Source organism: Castanea sativa, chromosome 8 (assembly GCF_040712315.1).
Source record: "Castanea sativa cultivar Marrone di Chiusa Pesio chromosome 8, ASM4071231v1".
Classification (NCBI taxonomy): domain Eukaryota; kingdom Viridiplantae; phylum Streptophyta; class Magnoliopsida; order Fagales; family Fagaceae; genus Castanea; species Castanea sativa.
In genome coordinates this window covers 20,132,673-20,158,789 of record NC_134020.1, presented here as the reverse complement: position 1 = coordinate 20,158,789, position 26,117 = coordinate 20,132,673, and the positions used below count along the sequence as shown (strand labels likewise).

At 33.1% G+C, this 26,117-nt stretch overlaps 2 protein-coding genes across 4 annotated transcripts; both read left to right on the top strand.

Moving 5' to 3' along the window:
- Nucleotides 1-4,821: 4,821 nt before the first annotated feature.
- Nucleotides 4,822-9,765, top strand: LOC142607999 (phosphoinositide phospholipase C 4-like). The gene is made up of 9 exons (XM_075779698.1): nucleotides 4,822-5,307; nucleotides 6,127-6,326; nucleotides 6,823-6,958; nucleotides 7,043-7,276; nucleotides 7,380-7,597; nucleotides 7,740-7,857; nucleotides 8,575-8,727; nucleotides 8,817-8,903; nucleotides 9,165-9,765. The coding sequence occupies exons 1-9, from the start codon at nucleotides 4,987-4,989 to the stop codon at nucleotides 9,456-9,458; spliced, it is 1,761 nt and encodes a 586-aa protein (XP_075635813.1). The 5' UTR covers nucleotides 4,822-4,986; the 3' UTR covers nucleotides 9,459-9,765.
- A 2,237-nt stretch (nucleotides 9,766-12,002) lies between these two features.
- Nucleotides 12,003-25,538, top strand: LOC142606834 (phosphoinositide phospholipase C 2-like). Of its 3 annotated transcripts, XM_075778193.1 has the most exons (10): nucleotides 12,014-12,257; nucleotides 12,377-12,548; nucleotides 17,118-17,314; nucleotides 17,989-18,124; nucleotides 18,206-18,436; nucleotides 18,542-18,732; nucleotides 23,491-23,608; nucleotides 24,394-24,543; nucleotides 24,640-24,726; nucleotides 25,094-25,538. In XM_075778193.1, the coding sequence occupies exons 3-10, from the start codon at nucleotides 17,130-17,132 to the stop codon at nucleotides 25,391-25,393; spliced, it is 1,398 nt and encodes a 465-aa protein (XP_075634308.1). In that variant the 5' UTR covers nucleotides 12,014-12,257; nucleotides 12,377-12,548; nucleotides 17,118-17,129; the 3' UTR covers nucleotides 25,394-25,538. The 3 variants fall into 3 exon arrangements, with proteins under 3 accessions (XP_075634307.1, XP_075634306.1, XP_075634308.1); XM_075778191.1 differs by having other exon boundaries at nucleotides 12,009-12,548; XM_075778192.1 differs by lacking the exon at nucleotides 17,118-17,314 and having other exon boundaries at nucleotides 12,003-12,548; nucleotides 17,981-18,124.
- The last annotated feature ends 579 nt before the right edge of the window (nucleotides 25,539-26,117 follow it).

Sequence of the window (26,117 nt, the reverse complement as noted above, 5' to 3'; positions counted from 1 at the left end):
GGCTGATAAGCTACATAAATTTACTTACGAATTCCAGTAATGCTCTCACAAGTACTTAGGCTTTAAATAAATGGAAACTACTAAATCAATAATAGATTCACTACAAAACAGCAAATACTTCACTCAAAAAAAAAATCTTATAGCACTGCAAAATAAGGATTTGGCTCTATCTCGGAAAGCTGGACAAGGATTTGGCTCATTATGGCCTAAGAAGCATTTAAACAAACACTTTATATGCAAAAAAAAAAAACATATCATGAGCCATGCTTTATATAATGACCCACCAGCCACAACTTACACAACAACATTACAGATCCAAACACCGAATTGGGTAACAATTGCAAATCCAAATCACATTACAATCAAACTCCCAAACAATAGATTTATCCCAAAAATATGAGATTCAAATCATCAATAATTACAGTATAAGAAATTTCCACAAAAGATGATTTTTTTTAAAAAAATTGCACTCACTGCTTACGCCTTTACGGTACGGATAGCTATTCTCATGAATGAGGCTTGGAGTGATGGATTAGAAGAGGAAATATCTTTGATATGGACCATAAAGAGAAGATTCCGGAGGCGCTTTCGTTTTCGTTTGGGCTAGATCGGTTTTTGTTTTAAATGAATACCGAAACACATCAGAGAACGAACTGAACCAACCATTGCAAGGTGGCCGCATAGTGAACTTCCACCATGCTGACGGAGATGAGAGAGGCTGAGGCGAGGCCGCGAGGCGAGAGCTGCGGGCTGAGGCGAGGTCGCAAGGCGAGAGAGCTGCGGGCTGAGGCGAGAGGGCAGGGCTGTGCTGAGGCAAGAGGCGAGAGGGCTGAGTGTGAGAGAGGCTGTGTCTGTGTGTAGTGAGTAGAGAGTAGAGACTAGGGTTACAAAATCATTAAATATATATATATATATATATATATATATATATATATAAGGGGTATTTTAGTAATTTAATATACCGGGTATTTATCCAGGTCGGGTTCCGGGTCGAGTCTGGATTTTTTTGATAAAATTCGGACCCGACCCGGATCCACTTCGGATTTTTTTTTTAAACCCATATCCGACCCTATTTTTTATCGGACCGGATAAAACCCGACCCATTAGGGTCGGACTAGACCGGATATCCGCAGGTCGGATCTAAATTGCCATTCCTAGTCTCGAATGATCGCTCTACACTGATTGAACTAGTACATTCAAAAATAGCAATATCACTATTAATTTTGTACCAGAGATCACTTGGGGCTCTCATCTTACCTCTTCCTTAGGACCAGTCTAGGACACCTTCAAAGTTGCAGTTTGGAACTAACTGATGTATTGGTTTAATAATAAGAAGCAATTATATTCGGGTGAAAGTCATATATTAAAAATAAAAATAAAAGATAGTACTAACTTGTTACCAAACATGTTCTACACGTGATGGCAATAAACCAAAAAAAATTACACGCCATAATTTCTTTCCTTTTGCTCGGAATTTATTTTGGAAAAAAAGAAGAAGGATAAAATACTTTTGCTTGTAGAATTAGGAAAAAAATTGGTGCAAATTGCGATGCAGCATAAAATTGTGCAAGGGAATAGTTTGCTTGTTTGTTTTTATTTTTTATTATTCCACTTGTTGGTTGAGTCAATGAGCTATAAAAGGGAGTTCCCAAGTGAAGCTCTAAAAATGAAGATATTATTCTCCTTTTATTCTTATTTTATTTTATTTTATACATAACTAATTAGAATATTATACTCCTAAAAGACTTCTACGGTCTTTCTTTTATTTGCTACTCCGACTTCTATGGCTTTTTTTTTCTTTTTTTCTTTCTTTTTTTTTTTCTTCTTTTTTTTTTTTCTTTATTTGGGTTAGAATCTTCTATCAGTTCTATGGACTATCTTTTTGGCATTGTTTGGCAAAATATGTTATCATGTGGCAATCACAAAATGTCAGATTTAATGAATTCGGTGGAACGCAAATTCTTTGGCTATTATTATTTTTGAGTCACTTTGATTATCTACATTCTACAGCCCATCTGTAAACAAAGACACCATAGCGGCAGTTGCTATGGAATTTTAAAATATACATATATATATATATTTAATATGATTGACTTATTTTTAGTATTTTTTTTAACTAAAGATTTTTTTTCGTTTTAAATACACAATAACAAGTGATAGTAAGTTTTAATCTCCATGAGTGGGTAACGTGACGGTTAAAAGTAAGCTAAACCCTATTTTAATTGATAAGTAATATACATATTACACACTGCATGTAAAACTTTACAGATAATTAAGTCAATCCCTTGTAAGCCAACTAATCCACGTAATCTGGAAGATTTATTGTGTTAGTATTTGGTTTTATTTTTGTATTTTGTAATTTTTTGGGGGGAGATTGTTAATGGTTTTTAGTTAGGACAAAGAACTTAGACTGTATTTGTGTTACCAGTTTAGAACAATAATTATGAGAAATGCTATGTTTATAATATTTTCATATTAAAAAATGTTATGTTTATAATATTTTCATAACAAATTTTAAACGATAGGTTGTTATGGGTTGGCAAAAATAGAAATTTAAGTTATGAATTCAAATCATAACTAATAACAACTTATCACTTATGATTTATTGTGAAAGTGTTGTAAAAATGTTGTGTACGTACGTAGCACTTCTCTTTTCAGTTTTCACAATACTTTCACAATAAATCATAAGTGATATGTTGTTACAGGTTATTATTGGTGAACAAAAAAGATAATTTCAGTAATAAATTTAAATTAGAACAAATAACAACTTACCACCTATAATTTATTGTGAAAGTGTTATAAAAATATTGTAGACATAGTACTTGTCAACAATTATACACTAGTTTGTACTTGTGCAATGCATAAAAAAGTTTATCATAATACGATTTTTTTTTATAGAAATCATAATATGATTTATTATACACTAGTCATTAACTAATGCAATGCACACAGAACATAATATGATTTTCTTTTATTTATTTTTTGTCTAAATATGGAATTTGATAATTATTGAACTATATTTTCTTTTTTTCTTTTTTTGTTGAGAAGGAGAACTATATATTCTAATATTAGACATTTATTATGATTGTATTTGTAAATGGAATTATATATTTCACTATTTAAAGAAAATATAATGTATAGTTTAAATAAAAAAATAAATTTTAAATTCAATTAAAAATACATATTAGAATAATGATGTGTAAAATTGTGAGACTTCAAAAACTTACATAGTATAATATAATGAGGTCAACAAAAAATTAGACGTCTCCGATTTTATAAAGATTAAAGATTATACATAATGAGTTTTGTATAGATTACCTCCTCATCGTGTTAGGTTGCCCTCACAGTTTTAAAAAGTCTCATAACAAATAGTGTTCAAGGTTTCCATATAAGGTGTAGCAACTCCTTTATCCTATTGATGTGATTCATGTGAAGCTTAGTCAGGAGTAGGTTATTCTCACCTTACCCTACATAAAGAGGTCTTTTAGACTTTTGGGTCTCTATACTTTTTTGATACATCAATACTTAAGAATGGGAGGATATGAACTTTTGATGTCTCCACTGAAAGTTATAAGGAATGAAAGATGTGTAAGTTGAGTTACAAAACTCATTGTTTCCACACTTTTTAAATGTTGATAAAACATCATTACAAAAATAAGATAGCAATTCGCTCGCCTCAATAGTAATAAACTTTCAAGGATTTGTTTCTCAAAAAAAATTTAAAAAAAAAGTTTGAAGGAATTTTTGTTGTTGAAGAATTCCATTATTTTCAAACTCAAGACTCAAGAGTAGTTTACCAAAAAAATATCATGGTATTTTTTGCTAGAATTACGGGAATTCAAAATTTCTCATTCTATCAAAAAATTCTGAATTCAATTATTTAAACTTGAGGATACTTAAAAGTTAAAAGGATTTAGAATATAAATCCAATCTTCTCTCAAAAAAAAAAAAAAAAAGAAGAAGAAGAAATTAAATCCAATCAAATTTAAAGTTGTTGATACATATTCTCAAAACATACTTAGTAAACTTCTAAAAGAACGTATATATAATTGGTAAACTCCCTTACATATGGGAAAAGGTTTGATATAACACTAAACTTAGAAAGGATTCGCATCCAGTCAATTGTGCCTAGTGTATGCCAATTTGAACATATGACGTTACTTTAGAATTCTAGTAAATTCTACTTCCAATGATGGGATCAGCCCCAGTTATTGACAATTTGACAGGTATCCATCCAAAAACACAAAAGATAAAAAGGTATTCGACAAAAATCTTATCCTATGTGCCAAACCTAGATATTTATTACGGCACCCAAAAAAAAAAAAATGTGCTCATCGCTTCGTGAATGCTACTTTTCCATGCATGAGATCTGCTAGGAAAGTACAACTCTTCCATAGTTTCTTTCCAGAAATCGAAATCGAAATCAAAATCTAAATCTAAATCTAAATCTAGTTTCTAAACGAAACAAGGGAGAGATGAACAATATGGCTATCCATCAACTAGTATTATAGTGTGTGTATATATATATATATAAATTATATGTAAAGTTTATGAACAGGTTGACTATAAAACGTGGATCATCGGTATCAACAACCTTAAAATAATAAAATAGTAATAAAAATTAAACCTCGATATGATCACCCTTAAAATACTATATAAGATATTAATAATCATAATTGATGTTCATCATCCCCATGAACTTGATGGTAATTAAAGAAAGTGAAAAGACGTCCCCAAGTTAAAGCGTTGAGTGTGTGTAAAAACCTTAACAACGTACCATTAAACAATATTTAAGAATCCCATCCAACAAGAAAACAAAAAGTCACCAGAAAGAAAGAAACACAGAGTTACAGACACAGACAGTTCATAACTGCTCCATTAAAACCCGAACTCCTATAAAAAATTTTAGTTCCACAAAGCGCAAACACATTCACAAACCTCTCAGGCTTTTGACCTCTTTTGAGTTTCAGAGTCTGAGAGATAGATATGGGGACGTATAGGATTTGTATGTGTTTTAAGAGGAGATATAAGGTGTCAGAGACAGGTCCACCACAAGAAGTGAAGGAAGCTTTTAAGAAGTACACAGAAGGTGCGACCCAGATGACGGTGGAGCAGCTGACTCGCTTCTTGGTTGAGTTTCAAGGCGAGAGCGGCGCGTCCATCTCAGACGCCCGCAAGATTGTAGAGCAGCTCTTGCAAAAGCGCTACCCTGCTGGCACCAAGTACACCAAGAAAAACACTCTCACCCTTGATGATCTTCACCGTTACTTGTTCTCTCCTGACCTTAATCCCCCTATTGGAGATCAGGTACTACTTTTATCATTTCTGCTTCTTGTTTCTCTGTTTTGTTCATTTGGGGTCGGAGTTGGTGATGGAAAAGAACTTGGATTTTAAGAAAATGTGTCATATAATGAGATTAGTTTAGTAATTTGATCATATGGGATGGTTAAGTTTTCCATTCTTGATAAATAAAATTTCAAACTTTATTACTTTTTTTGGAAGAAAAAGAAAACGATTTCCTCTGTTTTCTCAGTTGCCAAATATAGGAAAGAGATCATGACATTGATGAGGAAGAGGTGGTCACATAGAAGAGTTCAATTTAAGCAATTTGGGATGTTCGTCTCCATGATTTATTCAGTTTGTACTCAATTTTCTACTTGAGTATGCTCTGAGGTCCAAATTCAGACGGCAATTTACGAGTGTATGTGATGCAAAAGCTTATAGCTATAGATTGCCCTTTAATAAGATAAGGAGTTAGGATACTTAATTTGATAAGAATTTGAGATTTAAGATTTAGTGTTTTTAATGAAGTCGCTTGGGTATTTGACATTTAAAGAAGCCATAATTCAATGTACAGTGTAATCAGAAAATGAGGAAATAAAATTTACATAAGGTTGTTGATGTTTTGGATTATAATTTATAAGTGAGGATGTACTTCAGTTTGTCTTATTCTATGCAATCCCTTCTCTTGCTTTAACAACAGAAAGACCAATAAAGTTACACCATTGTGGCTTTTTCTTTCCAATTTCCGTTCTTTAGTCCTGTTATTTTGTATGAGATCCAGAAGAAGTTTAACTTATTATCAAGGCAATCACTGTTTGACACTTGATATATGTTTCCTTTCAGGTTTACCAGGATATGACTGCCCCATTGTCTCATTATTTCACTTATACTGGTCATAATTCATACCTGACTGGTAACCAAATCAATAGCGACTGTAGTGTTGTCCCAATAATAAAGGCATTGAAGAGAGGTGTAAGAGTAGTGGAGCTTGATATGTGGCCAAGTGATGACACGACTCATGGTGTTCATGTTTACCACGGATGGTATGTGAATTACATCCTAGCTCTGAATTTATTAGATTTTGTCACTTTTTGATTATCCCTGAGATGTCGAAATTGTACCAGAGTTTCCTTTAAACCATTATGCATTCTCTTTCTCCAAGTTTGGTTGACAGTGAAACTGAACGGCATATGATATGACATTTTGGATATACACAGTCATTGGAGATTGAACTTGGTAAAGTTGTATCCATTCCAATTATTATGGGTTGCACTTTGATCAGTTTTAGCCAGTTAAGTGCAGTTTTAAAGCAGTCGTGGTGGTTGAAAGTTATCATTCGAGTCATTTCAGCCTAGGGAAGCCTTAGAGTGTAGATGTAGGAGTACTTTTCTTGGGGTTGGAGGATTCAGAAAGTGAATTTACTTGAAATTTGAGTTAACTCCATTCCTTGTTCTTTTTTTTCTTTTTTTTTTGGATTTTTTCTTATATAATTTCAAATCATGCCTGGATTTTGTTTAAAGGGTGCATTTATAAATGTAGGACCCTGACTACTCCAGTGGAAATTATTAAATGCTTGGAATCCATTAGAGAGCATGCCTTTTCTGCATCACCATACCCTGTCATAATCACTCTTGAAGACCACCTTACCCCAGATCTCCAGGCTAAAGTAGCCCAGGTTATTTTTTCAATATCTTCTATTAACTATAACCACCCTCCTTGTATAGAATCGTAGTCTAACAATTGCATTTTTATGTTTTAGCTGATCACGCAAACATTTGAAGGTATGTTGTTTTATCCTCAATCTGAACGTTTAAAAGAGTTCCATTCGCCAGAAGAACTGAAACATCGGATTATTATTTCAACCAAACCTCCAAAGGAATACCTGAAAGCTAAAAGTGAAAAGGGAAATAAGCCACATAAGGAAGATGATTCTGATGAAGATGCTTGGGCTAAAGCACCACCAGACCCCACAACTGATCAAGATGTTGATACGGTGTGCTAAAAAAATGAAATTTACCACATCTGAACTTCATTTCTGCTTAGTAGCCCACCTATTAGGTTTTTAATTTTATAAATCTTGCTCTATTGGCTTGCAGAGTGATAGTGATTCAAGTCCTGATGAGGATAACGATGACTGTGAATCACGTCCACCAGGAGCATGTACGTACAAGAGTCTAATTGCTATTCATGCTGGAAAACCCAAGGGTGGTCTAAAGGAGGCGTTAAAAGTTGAACTTGAGAAAGTTAGACGCCTTAGTTTGAGTGAACAAGCACTTGAAAAGGCTGCTTCATCTCATGGAACAGATGTTATTAGGTACTAATCAATTTTCTAGCACAAGACTTTTGAAATAATTTCCTCATGGTACAACTAATATTTTTACAATCTCTGCCAGTTGTTTAGTTTCTACCAAGTTTTCTATCTGATTGACACTGATGCTTTCAATTCCCATGTATAGATTTACTCAAAGAAATATCTTAAGGGTGTACCCAAAGGGTACTCGCCTTAACTCCTCCAATTACAACCCGCTAATTGGTTGGATGCATGGAGCTCAAATGGTTGCATTTAATATGCAGGTCTGGTACAATTTGATGCACCAAAGTTTTTATTACTATTCATTTTAGCTTAATGTGTTTAGATGTTTAAATTTTGTTTCATTCCTCACTTCCATGTTTGTTAATGCTGTGCTGTACTATTATAAGCATTAAGAAAAATAAAAAGGTTGCCTGTGGTTATATTGGAGCAAAATATTGAGTTTTATCATGAATTGAAATTCTTCTTAAGAAATTTTCTGTTCCTTATGACATTTAAGTGTCTTGGTAAAGGTTTCCTCACTTCCCCCATTCTCAAATCTTCTCTGGTTAGCAGAATTTCCCTAATGTGAACGATTAAGGTAAACAGATGGGATTTTTTTTTTTCTTTTTTCCTCTCATATGCTTGTATCTAAAGATCATCTTTAATTGTCAGAATACACACAGTATCTTGTCTGTAATTTTGTCATGTCATTAATGAAGAGTGGCAGTAACCACTTTAAAGGAATTGAAATTTACCTAAACTTTAACTCAACTCATGAAAAGATCCATTTTAAAATAGAGAAATGGGTGGAGGGAGGAGATCACTTTTAAAATGACTAGCATCATATGTTAGTCATTGAAGTGGTTGGAACAACACTCAAGGACAAAATAATTCCAAAAGGGAAAAAGTTACATGCTAACGGTGGTTATAACATAGTTTGGTACTTGTTGGATCTATTTCCTATTGCCCTAGTAAGGCCGACTTTGGTCCAATTGCAGGGAAATGGTAAATATCTTTGGTTGATGCATGGGATGTTTAGATCCAATGGAGGTTGTGGTTATGTGAAGAAGCCTGATTTTTTAATGAAATTGGGTCCAGATAATTCATTGTTTGATCCCAAAGAAAAATTGCAAGTGAAGAAGACTTTAAAGGTGAGCACACTGTCAAAGTAAATCCAGTTCTGCATTCTCTTGATAACTAACTTATTCTTTTTTCTCATGAATCATCATGTTACCGACAGGTGAAGGTTTATATGGGAGACGGGTGGCATTTGGATTTTACACAAACACACTTTGATTTGTTTTCACCCCCAGATTTTTACACGAGGGTAAGTTTGTGAGCCTTATCTGGATGATAAAATATTAATCTACCGCTTCCTATGATCTTGAATTTATTGCATAAGGTATAATTTCTAATGATTTGCAGAATATAGTAACATTTTGATGTTGAAAATCGTTATTCCAAAGTAATCCCAAACCTTAATCTCGCAATATATGCAAAATGTAATATGCATGGTAGTTTCTAAGCTCTGAGGATTTTTTCTATATTCTACTTGGCATGAATTTATCAAAGTTGCTTTGTACAACAGGTTGGCATAGCAGGAGTGCCAGCTGATAAGGTAATGAAGGAAACAAAGACAAAACAAGATGATTGGTCTCCTGTTTGGGATGAAGAATTTATATTTCCATTGACTGTTCCTGAATTAGCTTTGCTTCGAGTTGAAGTTAATGAGCATGACATTTCTAGGAATGATGATTTTGCTGGCCAAACTTGTTTGCCAGTTTGGGAATTGAGGCCAGGGATCCGTGCAATCCCCCTTTTTGACCGCAAAGGAGAGAAGTACAACTCAGTGAGGCTACTTATGCGATTTGAGTTTATCTGAGCAAGGTTTTCTTTTTTGTGTATTTGCTTTGGTTGATTTCTCCCACTATCCAATGTTTTTTGTTAATTGTTATTGTCATGTAAGTTTTAATCTCTCTCTCTGTGGTGCTTGAAAAGCTATTATTCTTAACCACTGTAATTGATTTGTGGATTTAAGCATCCACTTGATTTTTGGGTTCTTCAATTAAAATTGTATATATGACCTATTGCGTCTAAAGTCTTATGTTTGTGCTTATTCACAATTATGCACATAGGGACTGGTTCCGACGACAGGTGGAATATTCAATACATGAACTTTTAAATTCGAAGATTAAATGGATCAAATTGTAGTACATATGTATTTGTACGTTAAACAGTTAAGAAAGACAAAATAGAGATAACATTATGTTGTAGTCTTGTGTTGTATGAACGATACTCTTCTAAAAAGAGTGAAATATTCCAGTTATAAGTTGTCCCTGGTGAGGTGTCATTGCTAGCTATACATGCCATCAGAATGTTCTCCATCCTATTGTAAACACCTCTCCAATATACAAGTAATGATTGATTTTAGGACTGTTATCTAATAATGCAGTCTAGGCAAGATCATCTTCATATAGAAGGTCCATCATGGGATATTGGCATGCAACATGGAAATGTAAGAAGCAAATATAGTTGCTCGGTCTAGTGCAGAAGCAGAACACAAGGGGACGGCACATACTGCTACAGAACTAACTTGCTTTTACAAAACTTTCTTCCGAAGTTTTGCTTTATAGTACATTATCCTATGTCCTATTGCACTATAATCAAGTCATTATACACATTGTGTCCAACCATGTGTTCCATGAAAGGACCAGACGCATTGAGATAGATAATCATTTTGTGAGAAACAAGATTCTAAGAGGAGCCATTGCTATCATTTTCCAAAGGCATTATGTAGGAGTCGACTAAATTCTATTTGTTCCAAACTGGGCTTATATAACATATCTGCTCCAACTTTAAGGGGAATGTTATAAGAGTATTAGGGAGACAATATAGAAATAACATTGTTTTGCACTCTCTAATTGTATGTGGTACAATTCTAGAAGAGTCAGGAATATTCAAATGATGAGTTGTCCAAGGGAGGTGTCCTCAATAGGTGTCACCATTAAAATATTCCGTCCTCGTCTACTTTAGTTACCTCTTCCATATATAAGTAATAATTAGTATGACCGTACATAAGTAATGGATAATATGAATGCTAGTATCTAAGAATTTCCAATTCCTCCTTTTAGGGTAGGATGTCATCATCTTCAATTCCTCATTTATATATTCTTTCTTCTATCATTATCATTTCTTTCTCTTCTTTTTTTTTTTTTTTCCAACACCACTCTAACAAGCATTCGTATTAGCTCATGTAATTTTTATTTTTTATTTTAGTTTAAGAACTTACTTTTTCTATTTTACGCAATTACTTTTCAAAAATACACACATCATATTATCTATTCTACATCCTATTTTTTATTTAAATAATCATTTTTCATTCATTTTTTATTATTACCAGAGGGAGAGAAATTAATATAATGAAATACAAAACTAACATCAGCAATTTAGCAAATTTACACATTTTTAAATTGACTAATATAGGTGATTTTGGAATAATCTAAAATTAAGTTTATTTATTTATTATTATTATTATTTATTTTTTGCATTCTGTTATGCAAATGCTCTAAGGGGCCAATTCATGTCGTACTGATATTCACACACCACTTTGTGATTGTTGATACATTTACAGGCACAATTATCAAATGGAGTACAGACAAAAAGTCTCACCAGGAGAAGCCGTTCATTTTCTCTTTTTTAGAATGGAATTGAATTCAACCAACAAAACAAAAAGTGAATATGACCCGTATTTGTTTTGGCTGAGTTTTGCCGCTATCCTACTTTTTCAGATGTCTTCTGTATGAAGATTGGTGAAAGAGAAAGAAAGTAAGGGGCAGGGGGCATATGGCCATGGGGCCATTGAATTATGGTGGGAGTTTTTATTCTTCTCAATTTGAAGCTTACTTTTCGCAACTTGGGTTCTTATTTTCTTGAATTAGAAATGTCCTGCCCCACCATTCCCAACCTTGTATTCTGCTTTCTTTACGGCACAAACCCAAGACAAGCAATCTCTTTCTTATTATCCAGAGAAAAGAAAGGGATAAGTATCAGTTTTATTTACACACTTTCTTTACATACTTCTTTTTTCACAGTATTTTAATGTCACATTCAATTATCACACTTATTAATGTAATTTTTTTTAAAATAGTTTCAATATTTCAATCTATAAAGTTCTTCTTAGTGATTACTCTTTATTATCAGACAAAAATGTCTATTAATGTAATTCAACCATAACAATATAGATGAAAGACGCGTGTAAGAAGTTGCATGTTTCCTGTAGATATAATGATTATTATAATAGCGTTAGAATAGTTTGATTCTCATAGAGATAACGATTGCTTTGGTTACATTGAATATTAAAATAGCCTGTTTCTTGCTTTGGTTAAAGAAAGGAGTAGGGAATGTATACTGTTTTACTTTCCTTACATATCAATTTACATGAGAACATATGCTCACTTTGCCCAGACGCCATTCTTGAGAAGTACCCAAGTTTTCACTCCACAGATATTACACAGAAACAAAGAAGCATTATAAAGCTTTAACCTCTCTTTTCTCTCTCTCTCTCTCTCTCTCAATATAAACATAGCGCAAGGGAGTAACATAGGCCATTAGAAACATCAACAAACCACAAGTTTCAATCCCGTCTCTTGTGTAAAAAATGGCTTATAAGGAGCGTTTCAAGGTCTGCTTCTGTTTCAATAGATTTTACAGGTTCAGGGAGACTGAACCTCCGGAAAGTATCAGGATCCTATTTCAACAATATTCGGAAAATGACATCATGACCATTGATCACCTGCACAGGTTCCTCATTGAGGTTCAAGGAGAACAAAATGCCAGCAAGGACAGTGCTCAGGCCATCTTCAACAGCAGCCACAAGCATCTCAAATTCTTGCCAAGGAAGGGTTTTAATCTGGATATTTTTATCCGATATCTTCTGAGTGATGATCAAAATGGCCCTCTCCGTCCTCTTGGGGTAATCTTCTATAGTTATATATTTTCATGTTTATAAGCAGTAGAAGATCTAAATTATTATATATCACTTTCTCAAAAAAAAAAAAATTATTATTATATATCATTTTTATGTGTATGAATATTATTATTTAAGTGATGCTAGAGACACAAAAAAATCTAATATTCTCTTGACATGGAGTAATATAACTTTCATATATATGGACTTATCATTAACATTATTTTTATTGTACACCAATTACAATAAGACAATTCAACTGGTAAAGTTTTTTTTTTTTTTGAATTATATTTTATATATTAATTAGTGTCTTAACACGATGATAAAAGTAATCATAAAAACTCACACCATTTGAAATCTTACCACATATATATAAAGAATATTGTGAAAATTTTGATATCACGGGACTTATTAGCATCTAATTTCACTATTCCTTGTCGATTTCTATCTAGACTTAATACTCGCCTACTAGGTAGGTTTTATTTTTTAGTTAAATTTCATTAACTACCTCTGAGGTTTGGGCAAATACCAAGCAAGCCCAAAACTTTTTAAAACTAACCAACTTAGTCCTGAGCAAAATTTAGTCTTAAATGGCTTTAAGAATGTTAACCATTCTTGACTTTCTCTCCTTTGTTGCTTCTTCTTGCCCCTCTCTCATTCTATCTCGAACCAAAAAACAAAACCCACCACAACCCACAGATCTACTAGTTGAGACCACAACCACCACCTCACCACCATTGCAACAAAGCCAACCACCACAACAACCATAAAATAGAACTCAAATCACCATAGACCTACGCTCATAGCTACCCAAATCAAAACAATCCAAAAATCCATTGCCAAAGCAAACCACACTAATACAATTCCAGCCAGCCAAACCACCCACCATGCAGATTTGAAAGGACACCCTCCAAATTCAAACACAAAAAGCATCCAAGCAAAAGAGAGACCAGGTTTGAATTCATTCCCACAAACAATTGTTCATATAAACAGGTAATACACAACACCCAAACAACACATACACACCATTCATAAACCCACACCTAGAAACACCAAGGGTCTGTTTGGTAGTGGCTTTTAAACAATAATTTTTAATGTTTAAACACTGAAAACAATTGTTTAAAAAAAATGTTTGGTAGCCAAATTTTTTTAAGAGTGTTTCAATTATGTTATTCAAAATATGGTGTTCAAACACTTATTTTGGAAAACACCTCATACCAGTTTTCTAGATTCAAAAACTATTGTTCAGTGGCATAATCATTAATAGTTAGAAATTTGTGGGTCCCACTGTGACATGACCACACCTCAATGGTTAGAAATTTTGCCCACGCCATCTGTTCTCTCTATTTTTACTCTCTCTCTCTCCCCTGTCCATCTTCATGCCTAATCTCCCTATCATCTTCTTATTCAAGCCGAAGCTCTTCTCTATCCCCTCTCTCTCTCTAATCTGACCCATTTACATCATTACCCACCGACCCATCAAAGCCCTTCTTAACTCCCGCCAATGCCCACCTAAAACTTCATAAATCCTACCCTTACAACCCAAACCCTAACACCTCACTCCAGGAATTGCTCTCTCTCCTCTATACATTGATCCCAAATCTATAGGGATTTCTCTCTCTCCTCAACCTCCGCATTTAAACACCCAATGAAGATAGGCTCTCATCACACAGAACGGCAAATTTTTTTGAAAACCTTCAATGAAGCTTTATTACACAAAACCTAGCTCACTAATTGCCCACTTATTTAGCAATTACTCCTTCCCCAATGTGTTCTTCAAACCTAGATTAAGAATTGAGAGATCCAAAGGTAACCTCCGTTGAAGCCATTGCGTTTTTCCCCTTGGTTTGACGGCGGGCAAATCCCTCTTTGTTGTTGAGTCTTGGACTGCTGATAGTAGAGTTGAGTTCTAAAGGAAAAAGAAACTTGAGCTGAACTTTGATTGGTTTTATGGAGAGGACGAATGCAAGCCATGAATTTGGTTTTTGAAGAAAACAAAGTGCTGAGGAGCTTCAGGAAAATAAAAGGGAAAAAGAAGTTCAACAACAAAAATAGGAATGGCCAACGGTAATATATGGGCCATTTGTCAGCTTTTTAAATCAGTCTTTCAATAAAAAATATTAAATCTATACCCGTGTCAGCAACTTTATAAATAAAACACACATATACCAAACATATAATTATGGTTTTTAACACACCAAATGATGTTATTTGAAACATGATACCAAACACGTTTTTTGCTATATGAATACTATAAGCACGAGTTTCATAACACTTTTTAAACCATAGTTTTTACATCATTTTTAGTAACGATTCTTAAAAACTCTAACCAAACAGACCCCAAAAATTTCATCAAAATGCAACTCTTCTCAAACCTAAACCCATCATTAACGAGACCCCCAAACAGAAAACCACCACCACCATTTCAAAAAGAAAAAAGAAAACCAACCCATATAGAAATACAAAATCCAACCCAGCAACCAAACACAGCAATTACCCAAGCCAAGATTCAATGCAGATCATGGTGGCAACTAGCAAGCAACTCTCGCCCAACAACCTCTCTAAGATCATCGTCGACCACCATTCCTCCCTCTGTAGCTTCTTCTAGTGAGCAATTGCCAATTTATCAAACACCTTCTGCAGCTCTCCACGCCACGCTGATGATACCATTGAAATCGCCCTCAAGCTCCTCTCACTCACCTTCAAGAATGTCACTGCGGTGTTTGGCTCGGCGGAGTGGTGTGAAGGACCTGATGGACAACTTGGCTCATCAAATGTGTGATCCAATGGAGTATGTGAAGGGACTTAGGGATGATACCTGTGGTGGGTTTTATGTTTTGGTCTAGATGGTACTTTGTGTTGTGATGGGTTTCAATTTCATAGAGAGGGACGGCTGATAAGAGGGGAGAGAGAAAAGGGAGTTAGACAGTAAGTAATGTTCTTGTTGACACTATTTAAGACTAAATTATGCTTAGGGGCTAAATTGGTTAGTTTTAAAAAAATTTAAACTTGTTAGGTATTTGCCCAAACCTCAGGGGTTGTTAATGAATTTTACCCTTATTTTATTTTTTTTAAGGGAATGCCTAGTTGCCTACTAGGTAGTTTATGAATCTTGTCTACATAATTGTGTAGTTAGCCCAACAATTATTTGTACAGTTGAATATAAAGTCTGCCATTTGTTATGTACACATATTAATTTGATACAAAGTGGTACGTACATAATATTTTCAAAAAAAAATTTAAGTGGTAGATTGTTACTTGTTTTAATTTGAATTTATCACTGAAATTGTTTTCTTGTCCATTAAATACAGCAAATAACAACTTGTCACCTAAGATTTGTTGTGAATATGTTGTGAACATAACATTTCTCTTATTTATTAGTTATGAGAAGTGTTACATCTATAACATTTTTCACTACAAATCCTAAGTAGTAGTTGTTATTGGTTGTAATTTGAACACACCACTAAACTTACTTTTTTTAACCACTACTAGCAATCTAACACTTATGATTTGTTGTGAAAGTGCTGTAAAAATATTGGGACTTTTCATTGGGTATTTCATGTTTTTAGGGAATTCCTATGTTTATAGGTATAGGAAGTTGTTAATTGAGTTGTATTTGAATTGTATTGTTAGTGTTAGTGGTGTTCTTGGTTTTAGAAGCACAATTATTGGGACCATAAGTTTAGGACAAATGCTTCACTATTTTAGGTTTTTAACGTTACTTTGTTGTATTTAAATAGCTGAAGTTATTTTTAAGAAATCATCAAAGAGAATTTTAACCAAGTTGGATCTAAATTAGTTTCTAGAAATTAGGATTTCCTCAATCAAATCCAAACTTATCTTTTGTTTTTTTATTTTTTTTATTCTCACTATGGACTCAAGTGATTCATTAGAAGCAACCAATTTTTTTTTTTTTTTCCATATAAGTAGTTTTCTCCTCTCTGAAAATTGTGTATGCATCACTATCCAAAGTATCTTTTTCTTAGTTAGATTCCTTTTCTTTTTTCATCGGAATCAGACTTTTTCTTTCTTTGTTGTCCCATGATCTGAGTTTTTTATGATTCATCTCTTTTTGGGTCATCTTTTGCAACATGGGCCATATTGTTGCTAGCATTATATTAAATTGGATATGACTATGTTTTTAGGGCCTATATTGGGCAATGTTCTTAAATGTTCGATCCATCCCAAAAATAAAGTGATGCTACATGTCGTTCAACATGGGAAAAAAAAGAGACAAGAAAATGTCTAGTTGCTTGCAAGAGTTTTCAGGAAAAACCAAAATGATCTAATATCAAATTTAGGTATAGTTTTTTAGGTGCTTGTATCTTAGGTTCTTTAATTAAATTAAAAAATGTGATTGCAATGACCAAAGAAATACAAACAATGTTCTCCTTCCCTAAACACAATTTAATTCAACCATGTGTTATATTGATAAATGTAACTAGATGGTTGAATTAGAAAACTCTTTCTTTTTCTTTTTTCTTTTTTTAGAAATGAATTAGAGAACTTAAGTTAGAACAACTTCAAAGTTCATTTTTTTTACCTTATCTTAGATAAGACTATTTTTATATGCAGGTGCACCACGACATGAGTGCTCCACTGGCTCATTATTTCTTATACACAAGCCATAACACCTACTTAACTGGTAATCAAATCAGCAGTAACAGTAGTATCGCCCCTATTATAGATGCACTAAAAAGAGGTGTAAAAGTAATTGAACTGGATTTATGGCCAAACTCAAAGAAAGATGATGTTGAAGTTCGTCATGGAGGGTATGATGTTTTAATTTTGATTTGAAGTAGTGCCCAACTTTAACTTTGTGTTATCTAGAGTTGCTTTAATTTTACTAATTGCTTCGTTTTGTTGGTGATAATTGTCAAATTCATTTTGCAATTTAAAATTTGCAAACTTTTGTTTAGCTTCTACATGAACTTTCTAAACCTCCTCCAAATAAAAGAGGGTAAATTTATAATGACATCTCTAGATGTTTGGACTTTAGAGAATGTCCTCTAATACCATTTGTTATGACCCAAGAAAAAAGTATAATGACATCTACCCTTATACCCAAAATGGCTAGTTAAGTTGTAATTGGAATTCTTTGTAATCACTTTATAAACCCAAAATTCACCTAGCAAACATTCAAGATATCATGATGCAACTTTTTTTTTCTTTTTTTTTTTGGTAAAAAAATTAAAGAATGCAAGGCAAGCAAGATCATCCATTCCTAGAAAGTTGTCTACCATTTGATAGCAAAGATCAAATACAAAAATAGTAGTAAGAATCCCAAATGACATGATGTTTGAGAAGAATAAAACCATGCCTATAAGATCTTTTCCCTTGAGAAATTTAAATGCATCCAACTTAGTTTTGTCACATGGTTCACATCTTAGATAGATGAAATAGGTACCATTCTACTTCAATTAATCGATTTTCTTTAGAACTGTAGGACTCTGACTCGTCCTGTGGAACTCATCAAATGTTTGCGTGCTATTAAGGATAATGCATTTTCGGCCAATGAATATCCTGTTGTGATTACTTTTGAAGACCACTTAAACCAAACTCTCCAAGCTAAAGTAGCCAAGGTGAGTAAACTAACTTTTCCATTCTTAAGGTTTAATTAAAGAAACTGTTTTTCATGACTACTCTTTTTTTTTTTCTTGTAGATGGTCACTATAATGTTTGGAGAATTGCTATATCGCAATGATGCAAAAAAATTAGAGGTGTTCCCTTCACCGGAATCATTGAAGAGAAAAATTTTGATATCAACTAAGCCACCAAAGGAATACCTTGATGAGGAGAGTTCAATGGAAAGAGAAGATTCACAAAGGCAAGGATCTTCTGATGAGGAACAAACTCAAAACACATACAAAAAGAAACTTGGAGCGACTAATAAGGTGCAAATGAAATGGAATATGCTAAGTTAGCTTAGCTACCATATATGCAATTATTGCACAAACAATAAATTATTTAATTGCCCTCTACCCACTTATTGTCAACAGGTGCTGCTTGATGAGGATGAAGATGAAGACCAAATTTTCCCTGAATACAAGAGTTTAATTTCCATTCATGCAGGAAAGCCCAAAGGTGGAATAGATGATTGTTTGATTGATACTAATACAGTTAGACGTCTCAGCTTGAGTGAGCAAGAGCTTGAAAATGCTGTAAAAACACATGGAGCTACTATTATCAGGTGACTAAATATTTTTGTAACATACTATTGAAACAACCTCCTCTCTCTCTCTCTCTCTCTCTCTCTCTCTCTCTCTCTCTCTCTCTCTCTCTCTCTCTCTCTCTCTCTCTCTCTCTCTCTCTCTCTCTCTCTCTCTCTCTCTCTCTCTCTCTCTCTATATATATATATATATATGAGTGTGTGTGTGCGCGCACATTTTTGCATGCATGTGCAGAGACATGGGTACTTTTCTAGGTCATAAAACTACACCGGTAAGATCTCTTCCTATTCAAAATCAAATCCTCTAACTCCTTTTAATATGTGGCATTTATTTGATTTTATGTGGTTTACATGATTGTTTATATGGCTATTAGATTTTTTTTTATCGTTTACATACTTCACATTTGACTAAGCATCAAAGGATTCAAATAGGAAAGGATTATTTCCAAAACCAAACTTGCTTTTTCATTTTTTTAGTTTTAATGGCAATCTAGATTAACGATGTTAAAGTTGTGGCTGAAAAAAGAATGAGAAATAAAGTATTTAACGTGGTTTGGCTTGGCAACCTATGTCCTCAGGAGAAAGTCCTTGACTCCAACTTCCTTGCTATTGAAAGAGTTCTATTACAATGAACTTAAGGTTTATATGGTAGAGAACTCTAGTTTAACCATAGACTAACGTCAAGTTAGTTTACTTTGATCTATTAAAACATGGGCTCACAATAGGTTTGTGCCACTTGGGTAAATATATCTCGAACACCCTCTCTCAAACTTAAGGTAAAACCTTGAGCTTATAGGGTTTTGAGTGTATATTGTGACCAATCTACAAACCAATTGACAATGCCAAGTGGTTTGTAGGACACATCTACCCTTAAAAGACTTGAGAGTAATCATAGTCACATGGTGATTCAAGATGTTGGCAAATATGAACAAATGTGGCCTAGAGATGTGACACATGGCCCTGCAAGATATTGACATAATAGTTGATGTGATATTTATACTTGCGTGTTGATATCACGATAGGTGACATGACACTAATATCTGGCTGATATGGTAAAACTCTTATGTCAACATGTGGCAAAGCCAAGTACACTATCATGATTAGTTGTGTATCTAGGGTTGATGAGGCAACGCCTTGTGATGCCACCCTGTGACACCTTTTTTGTATTATTATGATTAAAAAAAAAACTCCTTGGAGAATTGAGTTTGAGCATGAGTATTGGTTTCCTCCAAACCTTTACTAAGCTAGAAGCCCAAGTTGCACTAAGAGCCTAATAATTTAGTGAAATATCATGCTCTTCTTTATTAGAAGAATTAGGTTCGAATCTTCATTCCCTCATAGTAGTAATTATTGAATTGATTAAATAAGCCCAGGTTGGACTCACACGAGTCTTTGTTGTTGCATCAAATGGATGAACCTGATTGTGACAATTGAGGTTTTGGTGGATTGGTTTGGGTAAGATGATGAAAACTTGATCCAATTTGTTGGAGATAGGGGGCAGTGCCAGGGAGGCAAGATGGGGCAGTTACACCCCTTGAGCTTATAATAATAGTCTTTTATAATGGTTTAAAGTAGTTCGCACATTGCACTAACATAAAGCTTCTCAAAAGCAACAAAAAAAAAAACCAATACTATTTTCATCTATTTACTTTATCACATATTCACTCTCCCCATGGTGAGAGCATTCACAGTTAGAAAGTTAAAAAATATAGTTTTTAGCAACTCAAAACACTACTTTATCTATTTTAACACCACTTTATAATACACCCAACATAAAATGTTTTATTTTAATATTCAACACAATAAAATAATATAAGTAATACAATAAATAACAATTACAACCATTAACACATTAAATACTATTTTTTAACACCACACGTTAAAAAATTGATTTTATTTTTTAAGTTCTAAGCTACATTGAACTGCTATAGATAGCAGCTCACTGTGGCTGATACTCAAATTGTTTTGAATTTACCTCATTTGTTGTACATTTTGAGAGGATTGGTTGCTAAATTGACTTTTTTAGCAACCTTATTGGAGATGCTCTAAGGACTCAAGAATTAAGATTGGATAGTAGGTCCCATGATTTTTTTTTTTTAAATTATAAAAAAAAAAAAAAAAATCTCACGCCTTTATACACTTTAGTAGAAGTGTACCACTAAAAGAGTACATAATATTTTTCACAATAAATTTCACAACTTTTAAGTTGGCAAGTTTTTATTTATTTTTATTTAGGCTTATTATTGACACTATACTGTTTATTATTTGAGAAATGATATGTCCACAATATTTTCACAATATTTTTACAACAAATCCTAAGTAGCAAGTTGTTACTGGTTGTTATTGTTGGGGCAAAAAAGTAATCTTCGTGTTAGGTTCAAATTTAAACCAATAACAATTAACCACCTATGATTTGTTGTAAAAATGTTGTGGACGTAGCATCTCTCTTACTATTTACAATTAAAAGAAACTTTAGACTTATTGCTAAAAGAAACCTTAGAGCACCTGCTAATCTTTCTCTTCCATCTCTTCACATTTTCATAGTTTCGAACTTTGAATTTTTGCTATAATCCAAAATTTTAACTACTTAGACTTTTAGGGGAAGAAAAGTTGAGATACGTATACAACTTTGAAGGTATATTGACCTTAACACTTTTGTATTTATTTCAATTTAGTTGAAGAAATCATCAAACTACATGATTAAACTTTATACATTCAAATAAAAAATAAAATAAAATAAACTCAAGTTAATTTCTCAATTTAATTATCATTAACTATTTACGTCGAGGGTACTTGAGTAAATTAAAACTAGGTATAAATAAATTGATTAAATTTTACATTAATATTAGATTGTGAGTGACAATTACATTAACATATAATTGCTTATTTATTTTGTTATTAATATTGAATTACTATTTTTTGGATTAATTTTACTTTCAATCTCATCTTTTAATCTTTCTCCCCTTAAATTGAAATCATAACTCTGCCATATGCGTACAGATTTCTGGCACTTTGACACTTATGTGAGCACGATGGTTTAATGACCATGAGTCTATTCTATTGTGATGAAGGAGGTTCCATTCTTAGACCAAAACAAGGAGAGGCATAGAGCTGGAGAGAGATAGAGCATACCAATTATGAGGACAAAATTTTTATAAAATAATTTTCAATTGATTATTATTATTTAAATTAGCACCAGTTTGAAACTTTGAAGTTATTTGGAAATCCAACCTTCTTCTTTTTCTGAAATCATGGCATCTTAAGTAATTGTATTTTGTAAAACATATTAAAAATAAAAACCTAAATCTCCAAATAAATTCAAAATATTTTAATTTAAATAATAATTTTTAAAATAATATTATTTTCAAATTAACCCCAAATACTAGGAAAGTAATTGATTATTAACTTGTGAACTTTCCATTTTAGAGAATTAAACGGCCACATGGAAGGACCATGAAAGTTTTCTGATTGCGTATATATTTTTCTTGATGATTAGATTAGTGAATCGAACTCTCTTGGCTGTTGAATGAGTTTTAATTTTCTAAGAAAGAATTGAAGGCTTAGATCTGTTGGCTTTAATACCATGTTAAAGTTATTGAGTGATTGAAAGAAAAGAGAAGAGAAAAATAAAGAACAAAATAAAGAATTTATCGTGGTGTAGCTTGACCATCTACATCCACTGTAGAGAGTCCATAAATGCTATATCTTTACTATTGAAGTGCTCCATTACAATGAATTAATGTATGTTAGTTTTTTTTTTTGATCTATTGGTACATGTGCTTTGAGTCTCTTGGATCTTAATATCTTTAACAAATGGAAATTTAGTACAATACAGTCTAGGGTACTAACTACTAACGCCTAAGAATCTTTCTAACTCTGGCTGTGTGCATAAGGATCCTTGATTTAGGGCCGGCCCTAGGCCTACAGTCCCTTACAAGAGAAAGGCACCCAAATGGAAATTAATACATGTGCTTTGAGTCTCCTGGATCTTAATATCTTTAACAAATGGAAATTAAGTACAATACAGTCTAGGGTACTTTAGCAAAAAAACAATACAGTCTAGGGTACTAACTACTAACACCTAAGAATCTTTCTAACTCGTGGCTGTGTGCATAAGGATCCTTGATCTAGGGCCGGCCCTAGGCTTAGGCCATGGCATAGGGACCCTTACAAGAGAAAGGACCCCAAATGTTGGGGCAATAAGTGATTTTTTTTTCTTAATTGTTTAAAAAAAAAAAAATGCATATGAGTAGTGCATTTTTTGCTTCATTTTTGAAAAGACACAAAAATTTAAGTATTACTAGAAATACTATGAATTTTAGTATAACGGTCTTATAAATTGTTTTGTCACCAATGGTAGAAAGTAATTATCATTTTCACTAAGTGAATTAATTAATCATATAAAAAGTGATACAAACTTATAGGTAGAACTCATCCTTAAAAATTAGCATACAAGAAAAGGATGTCCAAGAGCTTATATACACATTGTTAAGCTTACATTTAATCCATATGGGACATTAAGATCGTAACAAAAAGTAAGAACAATCGGTTATAATTTTTTTTTTAAAAATTATAATATACAACCTTAACTAAATCGATGATAATAAATTAAATATTACTAATGTGATATTTAATTATTAAAAAAGCCTATTAACCTTAGGCCTCAAATTGTATTAACCTGGCCTGCTATGACCTAGGGGTAGAATACTACTATTTTATGCCATCTTAATGATATGATGATGAGGATCCATTATAAAATCTTGTGATTTTCTTCTCTAGGTTTACCCAAAGAAACTTGCTCAGGGTGTACCCTAAAGGTATGCGCTTGGACTCATCTAATTATGATCCTATGCTCGGATGGACGCATGGAGCTCAAATGGTTGCACTTAATATGCAGGTTAGACTTCTTAAGACATAGTATCCATTTACATTTACTATAGAAGTTGTATGTATAATCAATCATACACCTACTGCCATATATGGTTTCATACTTTCCAAGATAGATCATGGTACACCTCGCATCAAAAAATTAGCTTGATGTATATAGAGTGTTGCATTTAGTTTTATGAAATTGAAACTGGATTGTGTCGGGCATTTTTCTAGACCTCTTTTCTAGGACCATTATGACATTCAATAAAGGACTCACCATTCTCTACATCCAATCACCTTAGCTTGAAGATATGATATGATAATTGGTCAGGGCATGAAACTAAGTAATTTAGTTCTACGAGGACATTTATAGGGATAATTTTACAGTTCTCTTATGTCCTAGGAGATCATGAACAGCTTGTTGATCAGCATGCCACAGGTGTCTGCATTAGCCAGTCTAAATGCCACAAAGTCCAGAACTAACTTAGTACTACTACTCCATAATATGGAAATTGCTCAGAAGACCATATTGGTAGTCAACTTTTTTAACAATATAGTAATGTGAATTTGTGCCTTTGAGCTGCAAAGAGGTTTGAACTTCCCAGAAGGAACGATAACATAAAACAATTTGGCAGGACAAGTTTTACACTATTCTGCTATATTCAATTATTAACTGATTACAGATCAATTGCTCATTTTATATTGTAAAAATTCAAATAATTTTCCATTCTTCATTTCTTTAAGCCTAGATATGTCCCATACTTCCATGTAGAAATGCTTGCCGGTGCTCTTTTACCTACTTTTTCATGACAGGGACATGCGAAGTTCCTTTGGATTATGCAAGGCATGTTCAGAGCCAATGGTGGTTGCGGTTATGTGAAAAAGCCAGACTTTTTGTTGCCTGCAGGAGATCATATGGTTTTTAATCCTAGTGCACCGCCACCAGTTAAAAAATTTCTGAGGGTGTGTTGTTTAGGCAGTACTATTACTGTATTTGGTGTGTCCTTCCTTTTCTTTAATAGCTTTGCTCATCTAAATTATCTTCATGGTAACAACCAGGTAACTGTCTACATGGGAGAAGGGTGGGCTAGAGATTTCCGCCACACACATTTTGATCGATTTTCACCACCTGACTTCTTTGTTAAAGTAACTACCTGTTTGCCATCAGTTTATGGATCAACTTATTTAGCTTATGAATAACTTGTTAAGCACTTGCTGTTTTTTAAGGTGCAGCTATGATTTTATACTAATCATAATCTGCCATTTCATATGTAAAGAAAATAAAATTGAAATTTGTTGTGTCGGTGGTATTATATATTCTTAGCACAATCATAAAAGAATAATAATATATCCACTAGGAGAAAATCCGAGATCCGCTGATGTCTACTAAAAGAATTTAGTGCCAATAAAAATCTTCTTATGTTAATCTTAGTGTTCATCATTACCTGACTGTCTGGGTGATCTTGGAACATGAAAATGAAATAAATGTATTGACTAACTAATTTGCTCACAGGTTGCAATTGCCGGAGTCCCAGCTGATGAAGCCAGGAAACAAACGAAAGCAATTGAGGATGACTGGCTACCAGTATGGGATGAGAGCTTTGTGTTCTCACTGAGGGTTCCTGAATTAGCTGTTCTCCGGCTTGAAGCTCTGGAGTATGACACAACAGGGGTACCTGACTTCGGGGGCCAAACATGTCTACCCATATCAGAGTTGAGAAACGGTATCCGAGCAGTTCCTTTAAATGATAAGAAGGGAAACCCATACAAATATGTAAGACTTCTCGTGCGATTTGAAATGAGATCTGCCTAAACTGTTGTTTATGTTATATATTACAAACTAAAGTTGCGGCAGAAGAACATTGTGGCCCAATATTAGCTGAACATTCTTACAAAAATAGATTTTCATGCGAGCATTCAAACAGATTTTTATGAAAACCACTAATGCATGTTCAAAACCGTTGGGTGTATATACACTTATAAGTGAATTAATTATTCAAAGTCTTACGTTAAATAATAATGATAAAAGTGAGTAATTAAGAGCACTCGTATTACTATTTGTACAATAGAAAAAGTATCACATTTTAACTAATCAAGCTCAAAATTCATCCATATTGTCGATGCAAAATTGTGTAAAAATAAATTGTTATTATAGTAACCGCATAAATTTACACTAGTATTATTAATTTTGCATTTAATTTTTAATTTTTTATGTTTTCCAAAGATGAAGAAATGACATGGAATATGGTCATCAAGGCCGGCTCAATACAATTGGGGACCTAAGACGATATTTTTAAGTGGGGCATTTGTATTTAAATATCAATTAAATAAATTTATTAAATACAAACTTAACTAATTAAGGTTAATTTGATGAATCAAAAAATAATTTTATGAATTAATATTAACCAAACAAAAGTTAATTTTATATAGAGAATAAAATATAATGATTCAAGAATAAATATTAAAAAAAACTATTATTTTGTTAAAACAAAATTTTTAGATAAAACAATGCATCATAATAAATTTTGATTTTGGTG

Coding starts and splice junctions, on each gene's coding strand:
- LOC142606834 (XM_075778191.1), top strand. CDS start 12,234: ATGGCTTATAAGGAGCGTTTCAAGGTCTGCTTCTGTTTCAATAGATTT. Junction 17,315..17,988: donor GTTGAAGTTCGTCATGGAGG/GTATGATGTTTT, acceptor TTAGAACTGTAG/GACTCTGACTCGTCCTGTGG. Junction 18,125..18,205: donor TCCAAGCTAAAGTAGCCAAG/GTGAGTAAACTA, acceptor TTTTTCTTGTAG/ATGGTCACTATAATGTTTGG.
- LOC142607999 (XM_075779698.1), top strand. CDS start 4,987: ATGGGGACGTATAGGATTTGTATGTGTTTTAAGAGGAGATATAAGGTG. Junction 5,308..6,126: donor ATCCCCCTATTGGAGATCAG/GTACTACTTTTA, acceptor GTTTCCTTTCAG/GTTTACCAGGATATGACTGC. Junction 7,598..7,739: donor CATGGAACAGATGTTATTAG/GTACTAATCAAT, acceptor TCCCATGTATAG/ATTTACTCAAAGAAATATCT.